This window comes from Cyphomyrmex costatus, unplaced genomic scaffold, assembly GCF_001594065.2.
Source record: "Cyphomyrmex costatus isolate MS0001 unplaced genomic scaffold, Ccosl1.0 scaffold254, whole genome shotgun sequence".
NCBI lineage: Eukaryota > Metazoa > Arthropoda > Insecta > Hymenoptera > Formicidae > Cyphomyrmex > Cyphomyrmex costatus.
This window is the reverse complement of record NW_017276629.1, coordinates 52,280-76,315: the sequence shown is the minus strand read 5'-3', so window position 1 is coordinate 76,315 and position 24,036 is coordinate 52,280. Positions and strand designations below refer to the sequence as shown.

The 24,036-nt window shown below is 29.1% G+C and overlaps 2 protein-coding genes across 4 annotated transcripts in view; both read left to right on the top strand.

Moving 5' to 3' along the window:
* LOC108774419 (sodium/potassium-transporting ATPase subunit beta-2) overlaps nt 1–7,503 on the top strand; it is a 10,449-nt gene extending 2,946 nt beyond the window's left edge. Inside the window, exons 2-5 of the mRNA XM_018540515.1 lie at nt 4,472–4,733; nt 5,045–5,223; nt 5,685–5,958; nt 6,350–7,503. Coding sequence (XP_018396017.1) covers nt 4,472–4,733; nt 5,045–5,223; nt 5,685–5,958; nt 6,350–6,453 — 819 coding nt within the window. The 3' untranslated portion in view covers nt 6,454–7,503. The remainder of the gene's footprint in view (nt 1–4,471; nt 4,734–5,044; nt 5,224–5,684; nt 5,959–6,349) is intronic.
* A 10,179-nt stretch (nt 7,504–17,682) lies between these two features.
* The window catches only part of LOC108774484 (sodium/potassium-transporting ATPase subunit beta-2), a 19,488-nt gene continuing 13,134 nt past the window's right edge, over nt 17,683–24,036 (top strand). For all 3 annotated transcript variants that reach the window (XM_018540611.1, XM_018540610.1, XM_018540609.1), the window contains exon 1: nt 17,683–18,047. In XM_018540611.1, coding sequence (XP_018396113.1) covers nt 17,897–18,047 — 151 coding nt within the window. In that variant the 5' untranslated portion in view covers nt 17,683–17,896. The remainder of the gene's footprint in view (nt 18,048–24,036) is intronic.

Here is a 24,036-nt window from a genome sequence, read left to right as displayed (position 1 = left end):
GGACGAAAGAAGTGAGTATTATTTTTATTCAGTATAGTAATTATGATCAATAAAGTTGATACGAAGCATTTATTCTTTGTAAGTAGTTTGAGAATTTTACTTGTGAATTTATCCAACATTTTATCTATTACATATCATTAACTCAATTTACGTATATGAATTTACATAATTAGAATTGTTGTAAAATAAACTTTATACTATATACTTGTTAGTTTGTAAAAAGAGTAACTTAATTTAAATGGTATTAGTCAGAACGCGTGTTGTGCTATTATATACAAAACGTTTATTCGTAGAAGCAAAAATTTATCTATTGGTGAACGAGTTACGTAAGATAGTTTCCTTCATCGGAAGTATTATATGCGGCGCGGCGTAAGGTTTCGCATGCACTTTACTACTTGCTGATTGTGAAGTATACGTTGAAACAAAAATAAGGAACTTATACACTTCGCAAATAATAAAAGAAAAAATTGATATTTAATTTTTTAATGTATATATAATTTACATAAATTGTTTATTAAATAATAATTTAGAAATTATGTAGCACCTATTAAATATTGTATTAAATATTAAAATTAAAAGATTGAAATTTAAAGACTAAAATTAAAAATTGTTCGTATATCAAATTAAAAAATTTAAAGATTGTTGGAGGAATTGAATCTGAAAATAATACACGGATTATATTTTTTAATTGATTATAGTATAAATGCATAAAATTGGATTTGTATTGACAATTTTTTAAATACAGATACTTATGTAACGAAACACTAAAACTAACTAAAGAAACCAGCACGAAGCGAAGACAAAGTAATCGAGCAAGATTTTAAGATTTCTTGATATTTTCCGTTTAAATAACTTAATAGCTAAATACGTTTATATTGAAATCTATCTTTAACTTGACTATTATGCTAATACATTAATCGGTCCGACGATCAGATCCCAATGCAGACTGAAATGTTTTCGTTCGTTTATGTATACACAAGTTAAACTGAAAATATCTTGTGATAAATATAAGATTTCCATCAACAGAGTGCTACAGTTTATTTAACGTGACTATTTCCATAGTCTCTACGCACTGTTATGCACATCCTGTTTTGATACAAGCTGATATTTTTTATTCATACCTAAATATGTAAATTTATATAAACTGAGTTAATGATATATAATATAATAATTTTTTATTATCGTACTATTAAAGAGAAGTATTTGTGTGTATATGTAAATAATAAATTTAATAATTTCTAATTGACTTTTTATATACATCTTTCAACAACAAAATTGTTTCTAATGAAAAGTTGAATTTTTAAATTTAGTGCAAATAAATTATTGTACACTCTACATGTGCGTGTATAAATACTTTAATAATATTATGAACTTATGATTTACATCTAAAACATATTTTTGTTTAATGAAATCAGTAGAACGTTCTTTGTAATTTCAATGTAATTTTCATTTTATTTTTAACCATTAATAATAATTACAATTTATTATTTATATTTTATAAAGGGTATGAAAGGTTTATGTGTAATAATGAAAGAGCTCTCGTCTTCGCAAGAAGGGAACACCATAAAACAGTTTACCATTGCTGTTATTTGCTACTTTGAAATTTTTTAATAGAATGCGAAATCAAAGTTTGCGGTTTCCTTCATCCGTACAGTGGAAAGGTGCGACCTCGCTGGAGACTTCCGTTGTTCTATTTTTACATTCTACCGCTTGAGATATTATAGGAACAGGAGAAAATATACGAGTGTGTGAAGGTGTCAGAAGTTTTCAATAGGATGATTTTTTAAACAACTGATAAGTATTTTATTATGCGATCAAAAATATATCGCGATTTTCAATTTTCTTCCTTGAACGTTTTGATATTTTATTTATTCTGGATGATAAATTACAGATTTTTTAAATAATTTTCTTCGTACAATTCTAGTCCATTTATATTTATCAATACTTCTTATCATGTCGTTCTTATCTTTCCTCTCCATTTATCTTTTTTTTACCACTTTCTCTATGTCTATTCGCTCTTCTGTTGAGGTCGATCGACTTCCGCCAAAATCAATACAAGCCGTCTCCGTTATACCATCTCACAGAAATGGTATGGTCTGATTTCTATACTGGATAGTGTTAGCGTCTGCGCGCTACTAACGCAGCCGATTTTTCTAACCGAATGTCCTACATTTCAGTTCGATCTTACAGATTTTGGCAAGTGACAAAAAGTTTTTGCAAAGTAACGAGATTTGTAGTCCGACGGCGTATTACAAATTAGCTGACATAATCAGTTGTTATGAATTACCACTTACATTATCATGTCCTAGTACTAATAGCAAACTGTCGGTACACATCGTTGTATTCCGTATCGTATCGATCGATATCTCGGGAAAAGCCATGGAAATGTTACGTTACCGTAGCGACTTGATGAACGTGTAGTCATCAGCAGCCATTGACATTAAGAGCTATTGATATACATACAACAGAGAGTTGATTACTATTTCTCTTGTATATTAGCTTACAGTTGCGATGTTTAGAATTAGGTAGAAAATTAAAACTTTACACTCATGTTTTCCTTATCTTTCAAAAGATTTTACAAACATATTCAATTTATCTTATCAACTTTAATTTTGATATGTTAAGTTTTCTTTTTCTATTTATATATGTTACAAAATATGCTATAATTAGTAAAAATATTATTATTATGTATATAATACTATATAATTTATTAATAATGTTACATAATATTAAAATTTTTTAATATTACTATATATTATGTACGTCTCGAAAAGAATAATTATATTAAAGAAGAAATAACTTATAAAAATAATAAAGATTAACTTATATATATATATATATAAAACTTCTTACGAGAAGTAAAGTATTTTGCTTTCAGAATTGCTAGTTATTATACATACTATTTTCCCTCTAAAAATATTTATTTATTAATATAATCACTTTTAGATATAAACGAGAAAAATAGAATGTCATAAATGTCCACGAACATGTGTTTGTAATTGGTTTATAACTTTTGTAATTATCCATTTAATTACAGTGTGAACACATTACAGTTCAATGCAATTATGACGGCGCAAGCTTCATACGATTATGCGAATGAATATATGTATACATGTGTATTACTGTTCAGAAACGAATAACTAGTGATAGAACCAAACAAAAAAATTTTTTATTTAAAAACGAAATAATTTTTTTCTAATCTCTCTGTTTTTATACTTATATTTTTTAAGATAAAATGAAACACAATTCTACTTTAGAAATAATTTTATTTGTTAAAATAAAACGAGAGAGGAAAGATAATTTGGCAATGTCATTTATTTACCGAATTAGTGAATTATAATAGAGTGTACTCACAAAATTAAATATCACGTTTAAAAATATTCTTTATAAGAAAAAGGTTTTAAAAATTTATATACATTATAAATAAATATATATTATAAAATTAATTTAGAAAAATTTTTAATCTTTTATCTCTAAAAAAATTAATTTTTATAAAGTTGCAATTAATATCTTCAATTTAAACTATTTAGAGAATGCATCGATCTCTTGGAAGATATCATCGCTTTGCGTGCGTAAGAATATGTTCGTCAATGATTTGTAACAATCGCATGGCATCGCTTACCTAATATCAATTCAGGTCAATTAGACGCCAGATCATAATTGTCTCAGAGCTCCAGCCTTCAACTAACAAACGATAGCAACAATAGAAGTTACACTCATAAAATAATGCATATATTGTATAATATATATTAGCTTCAATATTTTAATTCTGAAGATTCTTAGATAATATATTCTACATATTTTGGTTTTTCATTAATTATTCTAATTATATTTTAACTAAATTATCAGTTTTTAAATTAACGTTATAACCGCATTTTTAATGAATATTTTAAAAATTAAAGCAAGCATTTTATTTCCTTATAAAATTGGAATTATATTAATTTATTTGCATTGTTTTGAAAAAATATAGAAAATTGTTTCGGCAGAAATAACAGTAATTGACACGTTAATATAAAAAACTTTATTGTGTCCCATCTTATAATAGATCGCGTGTTTTAAAAGTGCTAAGTTTGATTTGCGATTACGTAATAAAGCGCAGCTTTCGTGTTTCAACTAGTTTCGATCGATTTTATCGAATTAGCCTTGATTTTTTCATAAGTTGCGTAAGAAATAAAAACCTCTCGTTAATAGCAGCATTTAAATTTTTAGTTGAATTCAAGGTGCAAGTATTATTTGCACAAGTATTTCTGTATTTGTATGTAACATATAAATAAAAATAAAAATATTTCTAAGCGTGAAGAACGTATCTTGTGCAAAATTGTTATTTTAGTTTTTAATAGAAAACACATGATATTCTCTATTTGAATCTAGAAAAATAGACATTTAAGTTATTTGTAAACTAAAAGAAAAATTTTTTTTTATTTCTATAAATTTAATGGCATTGAGATTTATATAAGCAAATATATTTTCAGCTAAAATTTTGCTGTTCTACGTAATTTTCTATGCCGTCCTATCCGGCTTCTTCGGTGCGATGCTTGCTGTGTTCTATCAAACGTTGGATCCGAACGCGCCGAAGTGGCAGCTAGATAATTCGCTGATTGGCAGCAATCCGGGTCTCGGTTTTAGGCCTATGCCTCCTGAAAGCAATGTTGAAAGTACTTTGATCTGGTACAAGGCTAGCGACGAGGGTAACTATCTTCACTGGACCAGAGAATTGGACAAATTCTTGGAAGGTAAAAAAGATACACTTTTGAACGAAGTATATGCACAATCTTAACATATATAGCATCACAAAATTGATTATATGTATACAACAATTATTTACAACTAACTAATATAAAGAAGGCAATCGACGAAATCGGTCTTTCAATATCAACATAAATATGTGAAATCGAGTTATAATTATTCTAGAAAAGCATTTGTTATTTTGAAGAAATATTGTTCAACCAATGTATTACTCAGTTAACTATTGAATCACACATTTATTAATTAACTGATATGGAATTAATATCACTTTTTAAGATGTAATTTTTATACAATACAGAATATCAAAGGTCTCCTCCGGGTGCGAATAGTTTTGACAGAATAAATTGCGAGTATGGTAGACCAGCACCACCAGGCAAAGTCTGCGATGTAGACATGACGAATTGGGGACAATGCACGAAGAATAATAAATATGGTTATAGCAGATCAGCACCTTGCATCTTCTTGAAACTGAATAAGGTTTGTATGTACTTTTTATGTAGCTCACTAAACATTCATAGAATTTTAGCACCTCTTTAAGTTAAAATTTCATTTATATAAGATCAGGAAGAAAAATCGAATATTAAACTGATAATTTTTAATTTTTTATAAGCTTTTTCTCTTCTATAATGTATCAACAAGAAAAAGTAATTAAGAATATTTTAAAATTTTATTGATTTATTGAATTTAAAATTTCTGTTATTATATTTTAGCATTTTGACTGAAAAAATCAATTTTTAGGAATATATGTAAAATACAACATTAACTTTGCTGTTTCTCAAAGACACGTTTATTATTTTAATAAACAACAAAAGACAAAGAGTCCTTTATTATATTTTTTACTATTTTAAATTTCAAAAGCAATTAAATTGACTAGGTACATTAATCATATAAAGAGATGTCGATTTAATAAAATCATATGTTATATAAATTTATTTTAGATTTTTGGATGGGAACCGAAATTTTATAACAATACTAAAAATTTACCGGCTTTGATGCCAGCGGATCTTAAGGAGCATATCAGACAAGAAGAAAAATCCAATAGACTGGATACTGTTTGGGTATCTTGCGCTGGTGAAAACCCTGCCGACGTAGAAAATATGGGTGCAATTCAATACATACCACGTCGAGGTTTTCCTGGCTACTACTTCCCATTTAAGAATACCCAAGGATATTTGAGCCCTCTTGTAGCTGTGTTCTTTGAAAAGCCCAAGTGTACGTATAATATACGTTAAATTTCATTTTTCAATATTATATAATATATTCGAAATACAAAACAATAATGTAGCTCTTTTATCTTTCAACATTTCAAATTCAACTTAAATATTTAAAAACCGGATAAATTCTCTTGTTTATTAAAATTTATAAATTGGAAGTCAATGACTGTGTTCAGTAGAAAAGAGAAAACTTATTAATGAGCGCTTAGTGATTCTTTAATATGATTTACCTTTAATTCTTTTCTGGATCTAAGTATAAGAGTCAATATTAAAGAATCACTGAGCACTCATTAATCAGAATTATCCCCGGCTAAACGCAGCCATTAAGACTAACATAAGACTAACGTATAGAAATGAAATAAAATTAACATCTATCGATTTTGTTACAGACGGCGTACTTATTAATATCGAATGTAAGGCATGGGCGCACAACATCATCCACGACAGATTTGAGAGACGTGGCTCGGTGCACTTCGAATTGATGGTGGACTAAGCCCGGTCAATCGCCAGATCATTATCGCTACTAACCGCGTCCAAGTAGGAAGCCGCAAGAGAATAGAACAGAAAGAAGACATTTCTTTTTTAACCTGCCTCGTTGGCCGACCGCGATCACACCCTGTACCATCCGGTTTTCTCTCTGCCCGACGATACCGTTCCGGATTAGCCTTACTTCTTCTCACTATCATCATTTCATCACCTCATCGTCTTCGTCGTACTTACAACGATTGTAAACGTTATCCATCTATCATGTCAATTGCCAAGAGAAGGATAAAAAAGGGAAAAAAGGAAAACGGGAAGACGAAAGAGATAAAGAGAAAGGAAAAAGAAAAAATGAACAAAAGGGAATAGCAACATAAACGAGAAAATAAACTCAACGAAGCAATCAACTACACTCGAGATGCACAAAACCAAACGGGAAGGAAGAAAGGTGAAATGAACAATCCCGCACAAAAGCCGGGCGGTATCTTCTCTTATTTCTGCCAGGGTTGTGTTACGGGGAGTGATCTCGACCATCGACGGCTAGTCGATCGTTCGCAAAACTTAATTCGCGCGCGAGAGAGAAAGAGAGATAGAGAGAGAGAGAGAGAGAGAGAGAGAGAGAGAGAGAGAGAGAGAGAGAGAGAGAGAGAGAAAGAGAAAGAGAGAAGTTTTCCCTTAGTTAAAAACCCACCGACCGTTCCAGTTAGATATCTTGAGCTTTGCGTCACACACATTTCTTTTCACAAGGACAAGCTCAGCCGATTGTCATGGCACTGCGGATGATCGATGACTTTAGTTCAGCCATGTAGATGTATTACATTAGTGTGTTTTGCCCATCGCGTTATGATACATCTTGGCATGTTAGTATATTGAAATTTTTGGGCATTGGTAAGAGAAGTGGTACTTGGAATTTTAATAAATGACAGTAGGTACAAAGGAATACAAGTACGTGTTAGATTTAGTTGGACTTGCTGTTAAGTAACAATGATAAACGTTACTTGTAACGTTATTTAAAACTTTGAGTGACGTTAATAATGTGTCAAGAGAAAATTAATTATATTCGACGCGAAATTGTTTATCGAATTGTTAAATAAAATTATAAATTATGTATAAAGTTGCTATTTCTATTCAAAATTTTTTCCAAATATTGATACTAATTAAACAGATAACATTTTTATAAAAATGGAAATTTTGCTAAAAATTTCACCGAAATTTATAACTGCTAAACTGTAACAGTCATCATGTTTTTATTTTAGTAAATTGCGTTACTAAAATCGTCTTAACGTATGTTACGTTTACAGTATGATAGAGATTGCATTATATAAGTGCAATATAAGTGGAAATTCTATTTATATCTATTTAAACCCATATTCATATGGATACGTAAGTTGTATTGTATGTTGACAATTGTTACTTGTATTCCTTTGTTCCGGATATTTTCAATTGAGAGTTAAAATTAAGTGTTATCATATTGAAATCTGCTATGGTGTATGGTGAAAGAATATAAACAAAGATACGAATATTAAAGAGGCGATCAATAGTTATTGCCACACAATAATATGTTGAATGTGTATGATGATCTATGATTCTATATAATGCATTTTTCATGCGATAGAAATTCTTGGAATCTATGGATTCTTGCATCCAGAGACTCTCGGATTCACAGATTGTTGAATCTACTGATTTTTGAGCTCATAAATACTCGGATTTACTGATTTGGACTTTAAAATTTTTTTATTTTGGAGATTATCAAAAGAGAGAATATATTTCAATTTATAAATGGTATATGAACAAAAATGAAGAGAATTAGTGACAATGATTTTAATTAATAAATTTTACATTCAGGAATTTATTCATACGAATCCAACGATCTGTACGAGTTGAAAATTTTTTCAAGGATCTATGAGATTTTAAAAGTAGAAAAAAGTGTTAATCTTAAATTTGCACGAATTTATGAAGTACGACTTAATTAGGAAATTTATACAAATTTTTTAATTTAGATGTATTTTTTAATTTAGGTAAATTAAAAATTTAATGTTTAGTAATGATATATGAATTTAAAGATCTCTTGATTAAAAAATTTACAAAGTAATAGAATAGAATTAATAAAAAATGAATTTTTTGGAACGAATATTAGCATGAAAAGTCATGAAAAATTCAAGATTTTGTATATCCGAGTTTGTATGCGTGCGCGAAGATGCAAAAATATAAGAAACGAAGATACGTTAAGATGCATGAAATATAGAAATGCAGATCATGATATGTAAACTTAAAGAATTTATGAATTCAAAGATTTATGTGATATCAACGATCTGTACATCTAAGACTCTATGGGCCCAAAAATCTTCTTATCTGAGGATATATGAGGGCAAAAATCTATATACTCAGGAATCTATAAATCAACAGCAAGAATCAACAAGAATCTACAGATCTGAAGATCTGTGCGTGGACCTAAGAATTCAAATTAAAAAATTTACGAATACAAAAAATTTCTAAATACAATAATCTGTAAGTCCAAGGATCTATTGATTTTGCTAATTAATGTTTAATTTGCGATTTGAGAAATATTTTAGTTGTATAAATATGTAGAATAATTATTGCAACACTATCAGGATGGTATTGACAAGATACATTGTAATAATAAAAGGAACTCTCACATGCGCGTTTAGTACTTACTGAATAAGATTCCGCGAAAACCGCTATAAAATTACTGGAAGGAGAAATTTTAAAGTCTATACTTGAAGAACAATTTTCAAAGAGCACTCGCGATCAGTAATTACTACATTTATAGTGATAGTACGAAAAATGTACATTGATCGTATACTAATAATATAAATATGTTATATTAATGATATATAATATATCGAAATAGCTAAAGCATTAAAATTGTTGAAGTATTAATAGTAATACTGATCGTGGTAGCTCTCTCCATAAGTACTTAATTCCAATCTCAACAATTAATTTCTGTACTTAAGCCAAAAACATTATTTGATCTTAAACTAAACTGTCGATATATTACAAATGGGCGTTTAGTCGTGATCAACATAAAGCGTTATATATATTGTGCACACAAAAATTTATATTGGTTTAAAACTATGCGGCGCGATATGAAATGTATATTATTTATATTTATATTGTATCATATAATATTGTATCATTTAATATTAGTTCACATAATCTTGTATCCTATAATTTGTTAAGTTCTGCGGCTGAGAAAAAGAACTGAACCGTTTTTTTTCTGCATTAATACGATATTGTATTTGGACAGAAGAAAATACATTCCGGAGATCTAAATGATCGAGATGTTAAAAAAACGAATGTTAGATTAATGACACGAGCATCTCCTGATGGAACTTAAACCTGAAGAAAACGATGTATCAAATTTTATGTACAAGTAATTTATGTAGTTTTATTAGGTTAATTATATTGTGCGAATAATATGTATCACAGTAGATAAGTATCGGTTATATAAAAATATAGATCTTGAAATCCGTAAATCTGTTAATCCATAGATTCACTGATTACACATTTAGCATCTTAAACCCTTGCTTCTATACGAATGTGTATAGCATCACAGCTTGATGAAAGAAAATAGATCCATGGATCTACAGATTCACAGATCCATCGATCCACACGTGCACAGGTCCATTTCGCAGATTTATAATCATTTCTTCATATTCCTTAAATCTATATTATTCGTAAGTTTTTAATTAATATCTTCATGATAGTTTTTAAGTCTATTAAGCGCCTGTTTGTTAAAATTCAGAATTCAATCAATCATGTATCTTGAGATATAAATTTCCTAACATTTATTCGAATAATACAAGCATCTAAAAAGATGTCTGTAAAATGTCCTTTTATAGACATCTTTAAGATTTTTTCGAAAAAAGGCGTTTTAAACATGTCGATTAAATATCTTACGACTTTCTGAAAAGTACGTCTCGTTTATTATGTCTTAAAGTTGTCTATTATACGACATTTTCCGGACTATGGAAGAAAGATGTTACTACAGTAATTATAGTAATTATTGTAACACGATCTATTAATTCCTCTGCGTATCGCGTGCCTAAAGTTTGGTGAAAAGCTTTAGAAGAAATTGTAATTAGATCGCGGGTTCACTCGACGTAACAAGCTCGACTTTCAACGAAAACCGCTGTGTCAGATAACATTTTTTTCCTTCCCTTCACGCTCTCAACTTTTTCTTTTACGAATATAATGCATGGTCGTCGAGTAGTGGGTGCCATTGACATCCGAAACATCCGTGGTCTAATTATAATCTATATCGGTTGGCAGTAATAGGGAATAATAAATAAAATGGAGACGCCTATTTTCTTAATATTATATTTCGTTCCCTTTTCTCTCCTATTTTTGAGCGACGCGCCAGCATGCATCTTTAACCCGAAGTTTTAATCTCGCGCATGCGCACTAGATATTCAGAATTAATGTCTGCCCATGCGCAAAAAATGATTTCAAAATAGTCTTAAATAAGAAGTATGTAAAAAGCTATTGCAATCTTTGTAAAATTACTAATGTTATACATTTTTGGGTTTACGAATCTTAAGTCTTAAAATTTGAAAAGCTGCTAGCAATCTTTTAAACAGATTCTTGAAGGATTCTTGCATTTTAAGATTTTTGAATATACTGGATAGATAGATGCACAGATTCTTGAATAATGTTCCATGGGCATTCTAAAATTTGAAAAATATTACACGGTAAAAAATGTGAAAGAAAACAGAAAAAGGATAAAAAGAAAATAAAATATCGAATTATAAATACATATATATGTATTACGGAAAAAATATGCTAATATGCTACACAAGGATGGCTATATGTTATTTATTATTGCAATCGATTTGTTTTTAATTGCTGAAATATAAAAATCAGATGAATTATGTGCAGATAAGAAAGGAAAGAAGAAAATTAGATGGAAAACGAAAAATGCGGAATTTGATATATGTATACATCAAAAAAAGAAGAGAAGATAAATAACAAGATAAATCTTTAACTATATATGTACACATCAAATTCAAGCTGATTGTGTTTAAACTTAGTCAACTATTCGGGATCGATAATCTGCTTTTTGAGATGCGCTTTTTGATTGAAACCGAGATCAAAAGACTTCTTTCTTTGCGATTCAAAATTTGAATATTTTGGTTATTCTGCATATCATTTATTATATACAACGCGATTAACAAATTAATATTTATCATTCAAGTGTAAATGTTGAGAAAATGTTCTAAAAACATCATAAAAGCGAGATAAATACAAAAAAGGACCTTGTAATACGATTCATTACGTATACTAATATATTAGATATATCAGTATTTACATAAATATCATATTATACATATATGTATGTATATCCATGTTGTGATTGAAGCTAAGCTGAATTTTAATATCCGAGCAATAGTGCTTTACATACAGCAGAAGAACGCATTACTTGATTAATAAAACATTTAATCAGATACCATTAGCAAATACATTTAAAAAGGTTGATATTAATTATGATATATATTATATATATATATATATATGCCTTTGTATTCTTGTTAGATACCGTTTGTTGTTGAATTATTGATAAGCTGTGTAGGATAAAGAGAGCGTTTAAGCAGTGTCTTATTACGTTATACATGTACATTGAGTAAAGCTTGTTTACGAATATGATAGATGTATGTAAAGATGTATAATGTTATTATAATTTCGCATTTCGCTACTTAATGAAAATACATGAAGTGTTTAGAGCGAAAATGTAAAGTTTATTTCATTAGGATACAATTTTGTATTCTACAAGTTATGAACTTAATTCATTCTCATTCTGAATGTTTCATATATACAGAATAATGCGCTAAAATTATTATCTTAATTTACATCAGTATTATAATCTCTCCAGAGAAAAATTAATCAAACAAAAGGTATAGACGGTTTCATGAGACACAAGTTGGATTAAAAGAACTTTTTCTAAGTAAAGACCATTCTGAGATCTAATTTCTTTTCAAATAAGAACAATTTGTGCCTTCTATGAAATAATGCGACTTTGTTTGAGCTATTTTTTTCTCGAAACAATAATACTGAAATAATAAATTAATTTTATTCCTTTTATTATATATAAATATACATGGGTAAAAAATATTTATACAACCCGTTCTTTTTGGGATAATTTTACAAAGAAAGAAACATATTGCTATAATGTGCTTTGTTTAATGTATTAGTACAAATAAACAGTGTATTCTAATAAACACTTGGCAATAATATTTTTTTGCTTCTTCTAAAATTATTCCAAATAATATGGAGCTTGCAAATATTATTTTTACTCACAGCATATGAAATAATTATATATATCGAGATATAATACAATAATAGAGGTGAATTTCACATAATCAGTATTAATAAATTTCAAATAAGATGAGTAATAATAATTTTATGTAAATTTCAATCAATGCATAATTTTATGTATACACGCAATTAAATGCTCATTGAATTGGACATATAGTTGTACATTATATGAAACGTCATAATTTAATATTATAAAAATTGATATTTTAGTTATCAAATATTGGATGTGAAAGATTCCTATATAGTAATTCTTAAAGTTTATTATCAACAATAAAGTAAAAGATTTAATTTTATTTATGAAATATTGTAATTGCACATATATATGTCACAAATATAAAATATATACATAGATATATGTGTATATATACATGTATATAAAGATCTTATGGACGTTCAGTATACGCTCAATTTTGGTCGTCAGATGTCCACTGGACGTCGGTTTGTTATAATTTCGGACTACATTGAATGTGAGCCGTCCTATGTACATCCTATGGATGTCTAAAATCGAAAAAGAGATCGACGTCCATTTTATGTCCGTTGACATGCGAATATAAAATGTACATCTATAAAACGTCCTGCGCTATCTGGATAATTAATTAGTTCAGGTTTTTGTTTAGAATAATTTTATAGACACAATTGTAAAGGATTATTTTAATCATTTATATTCGACCTACTCTTTATATACTTTCTAACATATTCTGTTTGCTTTTACATTTTTAAAACTGTCCATGTATAAGAGTATCTATAAATATTCACACATATTAAAATTAAAAGAAAAATCTTGAAAAACAAACATCTAGGAAGAGCAGTACGTATTACTGTTATTTAGGTAAAATTATCTGAATAATTATTTAAATAAAAACATCGTTTTATTTTTTTTTCTATAGATTATCAAATTATATTAGAATACACGTATTATCTCCAGCTTTATCTTAGAAGTGTTAGCAAATCATTGTTATGTGAGATATGTTTACGTACAATTTATTTTATATTTTTATCTAGATCATTTTTAGTCATCTAACTAAATGCAACAATGAAGAAAAGAATACTAAAGTTCATACACGCATGTTACTAAAAATAAATATTCATCTGCTAGTTTGTCAAGGATATATCACCTTACACACACACATATACGGCTAATATTAAATATTAGAAGTTTATTTTTTTGTATAGAGACAATGATCTCCTACCCACGACTGCATTTTAAAGCAGATTCTAGCGTTATTTAGACATTTTGCGACATAAGCTTGTTATTGTTGATTAAAATAATTATATAATATCTAGATTTACTATAATAATTACTGTCATTCTTGATAATGGATAAATTGTTAACAAGTTGTTATTGGGCGTCATGTAATTAATGCTACCTGTGCCATATAGGTATCATTCTCCGTCAGTTCTTTTATCAGTTTAATCAAATGTATCCTGTCACAAGTACCGATCCTCTGCATATGCGATCTTTAATGAACAAACATATCTTTCCCAAATAACAAAGGTCTAAAATGAAGACATAGAGAACATCTTAAAGATGTCCAGAAACGTCTTTAAGACGTTTATATATTAAAAAATTTTTTTGAGACATCTTATGTCTTGTTTTCGAACATGCGTATTGTTTATTATTATGTTTCTTGTATTCTTATCATCTTTATGATTGTATCGTACGGAATTAACATATTCGAATTACCTTTTTTCATTTTCGTGTATGATTAGCTACATTTTGTTTAATACTCGCATGTTTTTCTAAATAAGCTCTTTCTAAATTTTGAATATGGTTTGAGAAGTTATTTTCTTTTTTTACAACTTTGATCGCTCATATTGAAAGTTAATTTCATTATTGTTCGTTCTCTTTGAACCATATAACTTTTGTCCAATTCTATTTACAAAATTTACATTTTGTCAAATTCCAGTTACAAAAATGTTTATAAAAACTGTAAATTTACAATGCTTAAAAGTTCTATTTTATACTTCGTTTTATTTTATACTTCAAATTATGTGGATAATGATTACACTTTGAGTCATGTTTTATGTGACATTCTTTTCAAGATGTAGATGCATTATTGTAAACGGTGGAAGATTTAAACACAATTGGCTAATAAGACATACGATAGGCATGATTGTATAATAACATCATTATACTTGAAATGTGTTATGGAAAATAAATTCGATCTACAAAATTGTTCAAATTTATTTTATTATATGACAGTAGAAATAAAAAGAGAAAGTATAATATATCTGTAACTCATTTGCTATTTCAGAAGATAAAATTAATTTTTTTTTAATATTACTTTACGTATAAAATCTTCTACAATTATAAGGATTTTGGCATCTAGAAAGAGAACTGTTCACGAGGTAATATTAAAAATCGGTCTAGCGATCTTGTGATGCTCTGAATAAATAAATGTGTAATTTCACATTTCACAGAAGCAAAAGTCATATACGAGGTCGGGATACTTAAGTGCCGAGAGTCGTGACGCTGATTCTTCCGTCTATTTCGCTCGAAATTCTCCGTCAGGACGGCAATGACATTAATGTCACATGACAAAATGGGCAGGATGTGGTCAATTCAGATCGGTCTCCGTATGTGACTCACATTACACGCGCCTAGCTCGTCCCGGTGCGATCAAGGGAGTGGAGTGGACCACTAATCGAACAGTCGCTGCGAGCCGCGCACACGCCTGTCGTGGTGGCTACTAAGGTCACATACACGTGAGCTGACCTTAGCCCCCTAAGTCCGACGATTCAGATGAGGAAATCGTATTCGTGGTTTTTTCAATCGCGTCGGATAGGTGAACTATGGAAAATAACACACCAAATGGAGGGCAGATATCATTAACGATGCACAGTGATACTAAATCGTTCGCAACATTGATGTTATATATTTATTTTATTACAGAAAATATTGTAGAATTAAAAAAGTATCAAACATATTATCCAAATGAATCATCCTCTCAATTAAAAATGAGATTGGCATGATACTATTATAATAAGAATAATGGAAAAATTTTTACAATATACATTTTGAATAGATGCTAAAGGTGGAATCCTTAAAAATGAAGAAAGTACGATTTTACAATTAAACAGCTATAACATAATAATGATGTCCATCGTTTCCAACTAGATGACTCAATTAACTATTACAACCATATTTTACATTAGCCAAACTTTTAACACTTACGGTACAAACAAACTTATATACATAAGTCTCAATACAAATGTTTCCACGTATTTTTACAAATTAAATGCGTTTTCTTTTCAAATGTACTATGATATGCCTTCCACTTGTCAAAATTAAAAAAAATTTTTAGCGTGTTGAAATAATGGATTGAGATCGATTAAATTCAGTTAATTTTAATTCAAATTATATTACATATTCTGTATAATATACACAGTATAACTGAAAAAAACACATACAGAGCATACCATGAGATACAAAGAACAAGAATCCAAGTAAAAAAATTCTGAGTTATTTTTTGATCTGAGCTTTCAGTTCGTTGCTATATGTAATTGTTAAAATTAGCGAATTAGCATTTTTTTTCTGCAATATCCTTCTTACCCTTAGCCGAACCTAGAACTAACGATGTAGATGCGGCGAGATCGATCCCAAAAACCCCAATACATTAATTCTCAAGGTAAATAAAACATTAAAAAAAAATTTTTGGTTCGCTCGGAGTAACTCTTGGAGTATTAACTCATGGAGTAAATATTATATAATATCCCAAAATTATCTACTCGTGGATAATTTTAAAAGTATTGTAAAAATCTGATTTATCAAGGAAAGTCAGGTATAACAAAAAATTTTTTCGTGATATCTGATGAAGATTAATATTAGTCTATGTTTACTTAATTTTCTAATGTAAGTAAAAGTATTTTTGTTGTAGTAATAATTTACTTTAATAATAATAATAAAAGTACTTACATATGTATAATCATTGTATTTAAAAACTATCAAACCTGCAATAAATATGCAACGCGCGCGGCATAAAAACATCGTTGAGTGTGCATTTTATTCATGTAGACGAAAACCAAGGGTCCTGTGAAAAAGAAATACATCACTGATTACAATATATCTGTATTACTATACACAATGTCAACGTACCATCATTGACAAAACATGTACCTGCAGCTGCGATTTGCCACGTTGTGAAAGGAACAGCATGTTACGTTACAGTGTATTCGTAGCATAGGGTGTGCTTGAGATTTGTGGTAAAACGAACAATTGTGGCTTTTAAACGCGATTAGAACACAGATTGCCCGACATTGATATAAAACGTGAATAATTTAAAGTCATTATCTGAAAGATCATTGATAAAGGAATAGGCCATATTCTCTATTTCTCTCTCTCTCTCTCTCTCTCACGTAACATTATTGTTCCTATATGTACAAATTTCTTTTTAAATAAGGTATATATAAATTGATATAATACCACATTTCATCTATAATTATATACATTTATTAGTTTAAAAATATAGAAATATTATTCGAGATGTTGTACGTCGTGAAGAGATAACTATAGTAATAAATAATAGAGAGAGAGAAAGGTATTATAAAAGGTTTTTTCAAGATTATTATTTATGAAATCTTAAGATAAAGTAATTATCAATTTATATATGTTTCATTAACAATTATAAACATGTTTATCTATTAAAATTTAATTACAATTAATAATGACTTAAATTTAATACCCTTTTTCTCTTCTCTCTCAAGGAATTTATTATCGTAGTATACATGTCTTTAGCTGCACCTAGGCCCCGTTGAGAGCTGGGTCCGAACCTGCGGTCAAGGAGGGGCAGTCTGAAGAGAACAGGAGGGGAGAAGGAAGCGAAAGAGAAGGAGGAAGGTCGTCGCGCGCTTGGGCGCGTTTAGTCAACCTGGTGGCGCCGAAGAAAGAACTGTTGGCGACGCCTGCGAGTCGAAGTAAATCGCGAGTCGGAATTGTCGAGCGTTTCGAATAAACGGAAGAAGGGAAAGGAGAAACCGACGCGCGGGCTCGATCGGCAAGCTACTTTCGAGTGCGGAGTGTTTCGAATAATTTGGGGAACTCTCGCGGTGTGTTCGTGGTGTATCGCGCGGATACGGGTGCGCGCGCGTTTTGTGAATCATTCTTGTAACAGGTGGGACGCGCGATGGTGGCCAAAGACCCGAAGATGGTTACCGCGATGGAGCTGATGAATCCGTATGAGAAACCACCGAGCATGTCAGTCAGCCAGTCTATGAGGACCTTTCTGTACAATCGCGAGACCGGCGCGTTTATGGGCAGGACTGCCAGTAGTTGGGGTAAGCGCGCGCTGTTGCCAGCTTTAGGATATTTCTTCCATGCGCTATGGAAGAAATTATGTGATAGCTGTCGTAGAAGTTATGGTACGGTTTAGGAGAGTATCGATGCTACCGCTAGCGTGGCATCGGATACCTACGACTGTCGATGCTACTCGAATTTTTTTCCCTCCACTAGACACACCTAGGATCGTGTCTTTTCTGAGGAAAACACGACGTGACTAATTTTAAAGCACGTCGAATATTTTCACACTCTCGCTAAAGAAGATCCGCCTGTCGACGATACGTTTAAAACATTGCGAAGTTTGCATTTCTTTTTTTTCTTACACATGAATCAATTTTATTTGTTATTGTCACTCGATCGATCGCGCACAAATTATATTTAATCGACTCCATTATTCTATTGTCTGGGAAAGTACCGATACTAATCGTTCCGATACTTTTTATCCTTTCCAACGAATATTTTTAAGACATTCGTATTGCTAGGTGAATAAAGAAAAATAAATTTATATTGTTTATATTATATATCTGATTATATCGCAAGCGTTTCTAAATACTATATTCAAAGGAAGTGTTAGGAAGTGTTACACACATGTGTAGGGCGTGTCAGTTGCGTTTCCTTTATACGTTTTTTTTTTTAGATATTAATACATCAATCACCAATCAACAAAATTAACTATAGTGAAGTTGGAGTTGAACTTGGAGTTGTTTAAAGTTAAATATTTTTAATAAAAAGTTAATTATACACTATCTCTTTTTTTCTGTCTCTATGTAAAAAAATGAGAAAAATTAATTTAAAAAATAATTTTATTAATACTTTGGATTTAATGTAAGAACTGATGAGCACAAAAAAGTTTTCAGACTTATAAAGAATGCAAAATACCCTTTAATCCAATAATTAAATAAATTATAGACTTCAATTAGACAAATGCTATATAATTGTAGTAGTGTAAACAATGTTTTAAATATTTATATTTAAATAAAAATTCACGTAAAGTTTAATATATTGACTGAGATTTTCTTCAATCAGTTGATTCTGGTGTGTGTCCACTAATACATTTATATTTACATATACAAATTCCTTTCTTTACTATATTAAAAATATTTTTTGATGTTTTTAATATTTTTTTAACTTTGACATAATTATTTCAAATTTTATTATTTTATTTTGCATTATATGTAAATATGAGTTTAGCTCAATTTATTACAACATTGTCTAAAAAAATTATCGACTTTATGTTTTCTTTTTTAAGAAATACTTAAAACTTATTTCTAGGTTATCCTTGTAAGCTGCACATTTCGACATTACTTCGTTGAGTCAGCTTATGATAATAAATAAATGAGAATATATGTCTATCATAAGTAATATATATACCATTAGAGCCGCGCGATAAAATTAAGTGTTACATTAGACAAGACTATTAATTTTACCTAAAAAAATTGAAGTATGATAATTATATATTTTTAAATAAACAATTTTTATGACTGAAAAAATTAAATTATTAGAGCTTTAGATCTTTTTATATTAAAATTTCGTGATAGAATTATTTAATTCTAGAATTGATTTTAGATTAGAAATGTTTTGCATCTTTTAATAATAGTAATTTAATTGAAAAATCCGATGAAAAAATATATGCAAATTAAGAATTAGGAAATATTTTAGAATGTATGTATAATAATTAAAATAATCTACAAAGTATTTTATATGTTTGTATAAATTATTTAAAAAATGTTGGAATTATTCTGGAAACAAGAGAGTGGGATAATAGTATACACGTAAAATTGTTTGTACTATTATCCGAAAAGTTACCGAAGAAGATCTTATGTTCCAAGAATACCCTATAACAACATAATAATGTAAAATTAATTATGTTAGATAACTTGTAACAACGTAAAAAAAAAAAAAATATATATATAAATAAGGATAATACCACGATTTGTATGCAAGCCAATAATTGATTATTTTTGTATAAATTTTTTATACGAGTTTGTATTATTTTCTACATACAATAATATTCTAATTATTTTGCTGAAATTGGCGATATTATCTATGCATTCCAAGATGAGGGAAATACACAAGGATGTACAATTTTTGCATCGGATTTGTATCTACATATATAAATAATTTCTTCAATGAAACTACTTGTTGAAATTTATAAAATACGACACAAATGAATGATATAGAAACGTGTGATATAGATAAATAACAATAATTATTTTTTATCTTATTCTCTGAGCTTATAAAATATAGGAAAAATAAAAACTAAAAAGCACGCCTACTAATCGTGCATACACCTATTACATATTAACGTGTACCGTTCATTGTTGCATGATGTGTTACTATGGCATGTTAACGATTAATGTCAGTATATCCTACCAGCAATTACTGCATGTTTGTGTTTTAGCACGTGATAGTGTCAATGGCCAAAGATATATACTGGTGTCTTCACACTATCACGTAAGCATTAATATCTAGTTATAGTTGCACAAATGTATTTTTAGATTCGTCGATTTGTAACAATTTAGATTTTTGATTGTTTAAATATTAATAATATAGAATTATTATTAGTGAAATGTCAATTTTTAAAATAAAAAATTAACGTATCTATACATATGATATAATGATATTTCCAATGCTCGTAAATTTATTGGCATGCCATACAAACTATAGTCATCAATAATAAATACTATCATCAGAATCAACGTTGTTGTTATCTTGAATCGCAAAAACGGTCATAGTTATTAAATGCCTGAAACATATGGCAAACTCTTTCCGAAATAGCTACGACGTCTAGGGAAAATAAAGGCATTCATGACGTCGCGTGCATGAAGGAGACTGTTTGCGAGCTTCAATTAATTAGTCTACCGGCGCGGCGCCGCGTCGATCACCGCCGAACGTGGTTACTGCCCTGTCTTTATATAGGTATCCCGGGGTGTGTTTACGACTGTCGCTATGACGACCTAACGGTTATTACGCACTCGCACTATATAAAAGTACACATGCGAGTCCTTACAGCAGTTTAATGTGATATTATCAAATGATGGTAATTTTTAAACATATTCAAATAAACCTGTCCGCTAGAGTAATTCTATTTTGATACGAAAATGACTGTTTAGAGGCGAAAACCTTGATGAAAACGCAGAAACATTAATTTAATACGAATTAAACATACACAAAGATGAAAAATGCTATAATATATGTTAAGCTCGAGGATGCTTAAAATAGCTTTCTATAATCAAAACTTATGTAGTAATTATAATTATACTATTATCAATTTATTATATAATAATAATTATGTTATTATCAAAACTTGTTATATATTGTAATAATTTTAATTATATTCAACTATGATAAATAGCCTGATAGTTATGTTATATCTATCTTCTTCTAATATCAGTAACTGAGACTGGTCACTTCACTTTTCTTTACAATAAAGAGAAGACTTTCAATGCACATGACAACACTGTGTTAATTCACAAGATTGTTCTGATTTAATTGGCTCAGAAGCCTCCTATACGATTGAAGTTTCACACTAGCCTCACTGAGCTTCGAAAAATACATATATCAAGATATATCCTTGAAAGATAATTAACCTTGACATACAGTGAGAAAATCTTTTCTATATACTTCTGTTTACCCCCTCGAGTTTTCTATTCAGAATTTCTTGTTCTAACACATTTGGGGAAAAAAACCGATAAAGTGCTATTTTTATTTTTGAAAGAGATAAAAGAAGTTTTTTTTTCGTTTTTGCAGATTTGTTAAAACATTTTACATTTGTCATGAGATAGGAATCTGTACAAATTGTATATCATCTTTTACTTAAATCTTTCACGCGACTCCATATTAATGTCCGGAGCATTATAAAGCGCGATAAGCGAGGAAGGTAAATGGAAGCGACGCTAGAAAAAGACGGAAGCATGGAGCATGTTTGATTCGCGGTGCATACAACGGTTTGCCCGGTTGAATGGCAATTGTTAAACTTCCTTTAGCGCAAACGTGTATAACGAGGTCAATTGGCTTTAAACGGCGGCATTACAGCATTACGTAACTTAGGGCCATTCCCGAAGGGTACACCCACGCGACTGTGCCGTTGTCTTTCGTCCAGTTACAATCATCACCTGGGACCACCTGAATTCTGAAAACTGTTATCAAATATAAAAAATGAACTGCTGCAGAAGTTAAGTCAGGTTTTGCAATCTTTCGTTAAAAATAAGTTGAGATATATTTCTTTTGTTTCATGTGATTGCACAACCAGTGACTTTAGCGACCATTGTTTCTTGACTTAGGAAACTGACTTCTTATCTTTTTTTCTATAACAAATTATTTGTTCTTTTTTCATACATATAAATGCAAAAAGCTTTAGATAATTACTTTTTATTCTTCTTTGTATAAAAGACACAATTTATTTTAATAATTACAAAAAATACGTGCTGAAATAAAGATACAAAGATTTATGGTTTGGAAAATAAAAAGTGGTTTTTTATTATTTTTAACGCGTTAAATCTGAATCCACAAGCAAAAATTTTTGATCATATGAAGTTCTTGAAAAAATAATACTATTAAAATTTTTTTTTCAGACCGTAGCAACGTAATTAAAACTTATAACTCTGTAATCTGAAAGCTGATATTAGATTTTTTCTGTTCATTGATCGCGAGTTAAGCAACGTGTGATTTGGTCCAATATCGCTATGAGACTCATATTACATTATGATGTAATGTAAGCTGAAATTACTGAATAAGATTTCGCTTATCAAAACAGTTTCTAAAAACTACGAATCAGCCGTAACAAGACAAAAGGTATCGTCGTTATACGACTATGCTATTCTAACATAATGATCATACAGATCATGTATAATTGTTTCATAATCGTTTTAAACATAAAAAATACGAGATTCTTAAGAAGTAAATCAATTATTTAAATAAGTTTTATTTTATTTTAACACGATTGAATTGTACGAGATTATATTTCATTCAATATAAATGGTAAGAAGAGGTTTTATTTTGCTGAATATATAATTGAATTGTAAGATATATAATATTGTATTGTTTTATTTAATTAAAATTATTAAATAAAGTTACAATTAATAGTCTTGAAAATTAATAATCTAAAAATAGTTTGAAAAAATATTTATTTAGTATTTCTAAATAAAATCAAATAGAAATGAAATACAATTTTGTAATATTTTATTTATCTTATGTCTTTTGAATCTTCTGAATTTTATATATAAATCTTAGTGCTGAGTTTTTTTTTATTAAGAATAGACAAAAATATACAACTATAAAAGTTTGATTTCTAAAAATGCAGAGATGTGCTTTCTTATTCATTTGAGTAAATGCAATACGTTTTGCTTTATAATCGAGGTCAAGAAGTATTAAATAGACTACTATTGAGCTTCTATTTTTCATTATTATCGTTAGAAAAGAATCTGAAGACGTCTTTTCAACAGTCGAGTTTCTACATATAACCAATACTCTGTAATTTATTTTCTGAGAACACAACTGTGTTTCAAGGATATATTAAAAATAGATACTTAAAAATAATCCAAAATATCAATTCTTTTTTTAAAAAGGAATACATTTATATACTGCAATTGTTATATAAAATACTTTCTTTTTAAAAAATATATTGAATTCATTTTTTTATTTCTTTTAGAAATGCAGAGAGATTATGTGGTTTGACTAATCGGTTTAAAAGAGTTAAAATTTTATCAAAAATTATAATAATACAAATTTTTTTGTTTATATATAAGTGTATATTAGTTTATAAAGAAAATATGTAATTAAGATTTGTTATATTTATAGGGTATGTTAAGTTAGCACCCCAACTATAGTACTCAGGAGTTCTGATTAGAGTTCCCACTTCCTTTTGACGAGACGAAGAGTTCCCTATAGTTAATAACAAGAGTTCCGCTCAATAAACATTTTTTTTACATTTTTTAAAAATGGGGTGCTAACTTTTTATCGAATTTCGAGGTGGAATAGTTCTGAGCG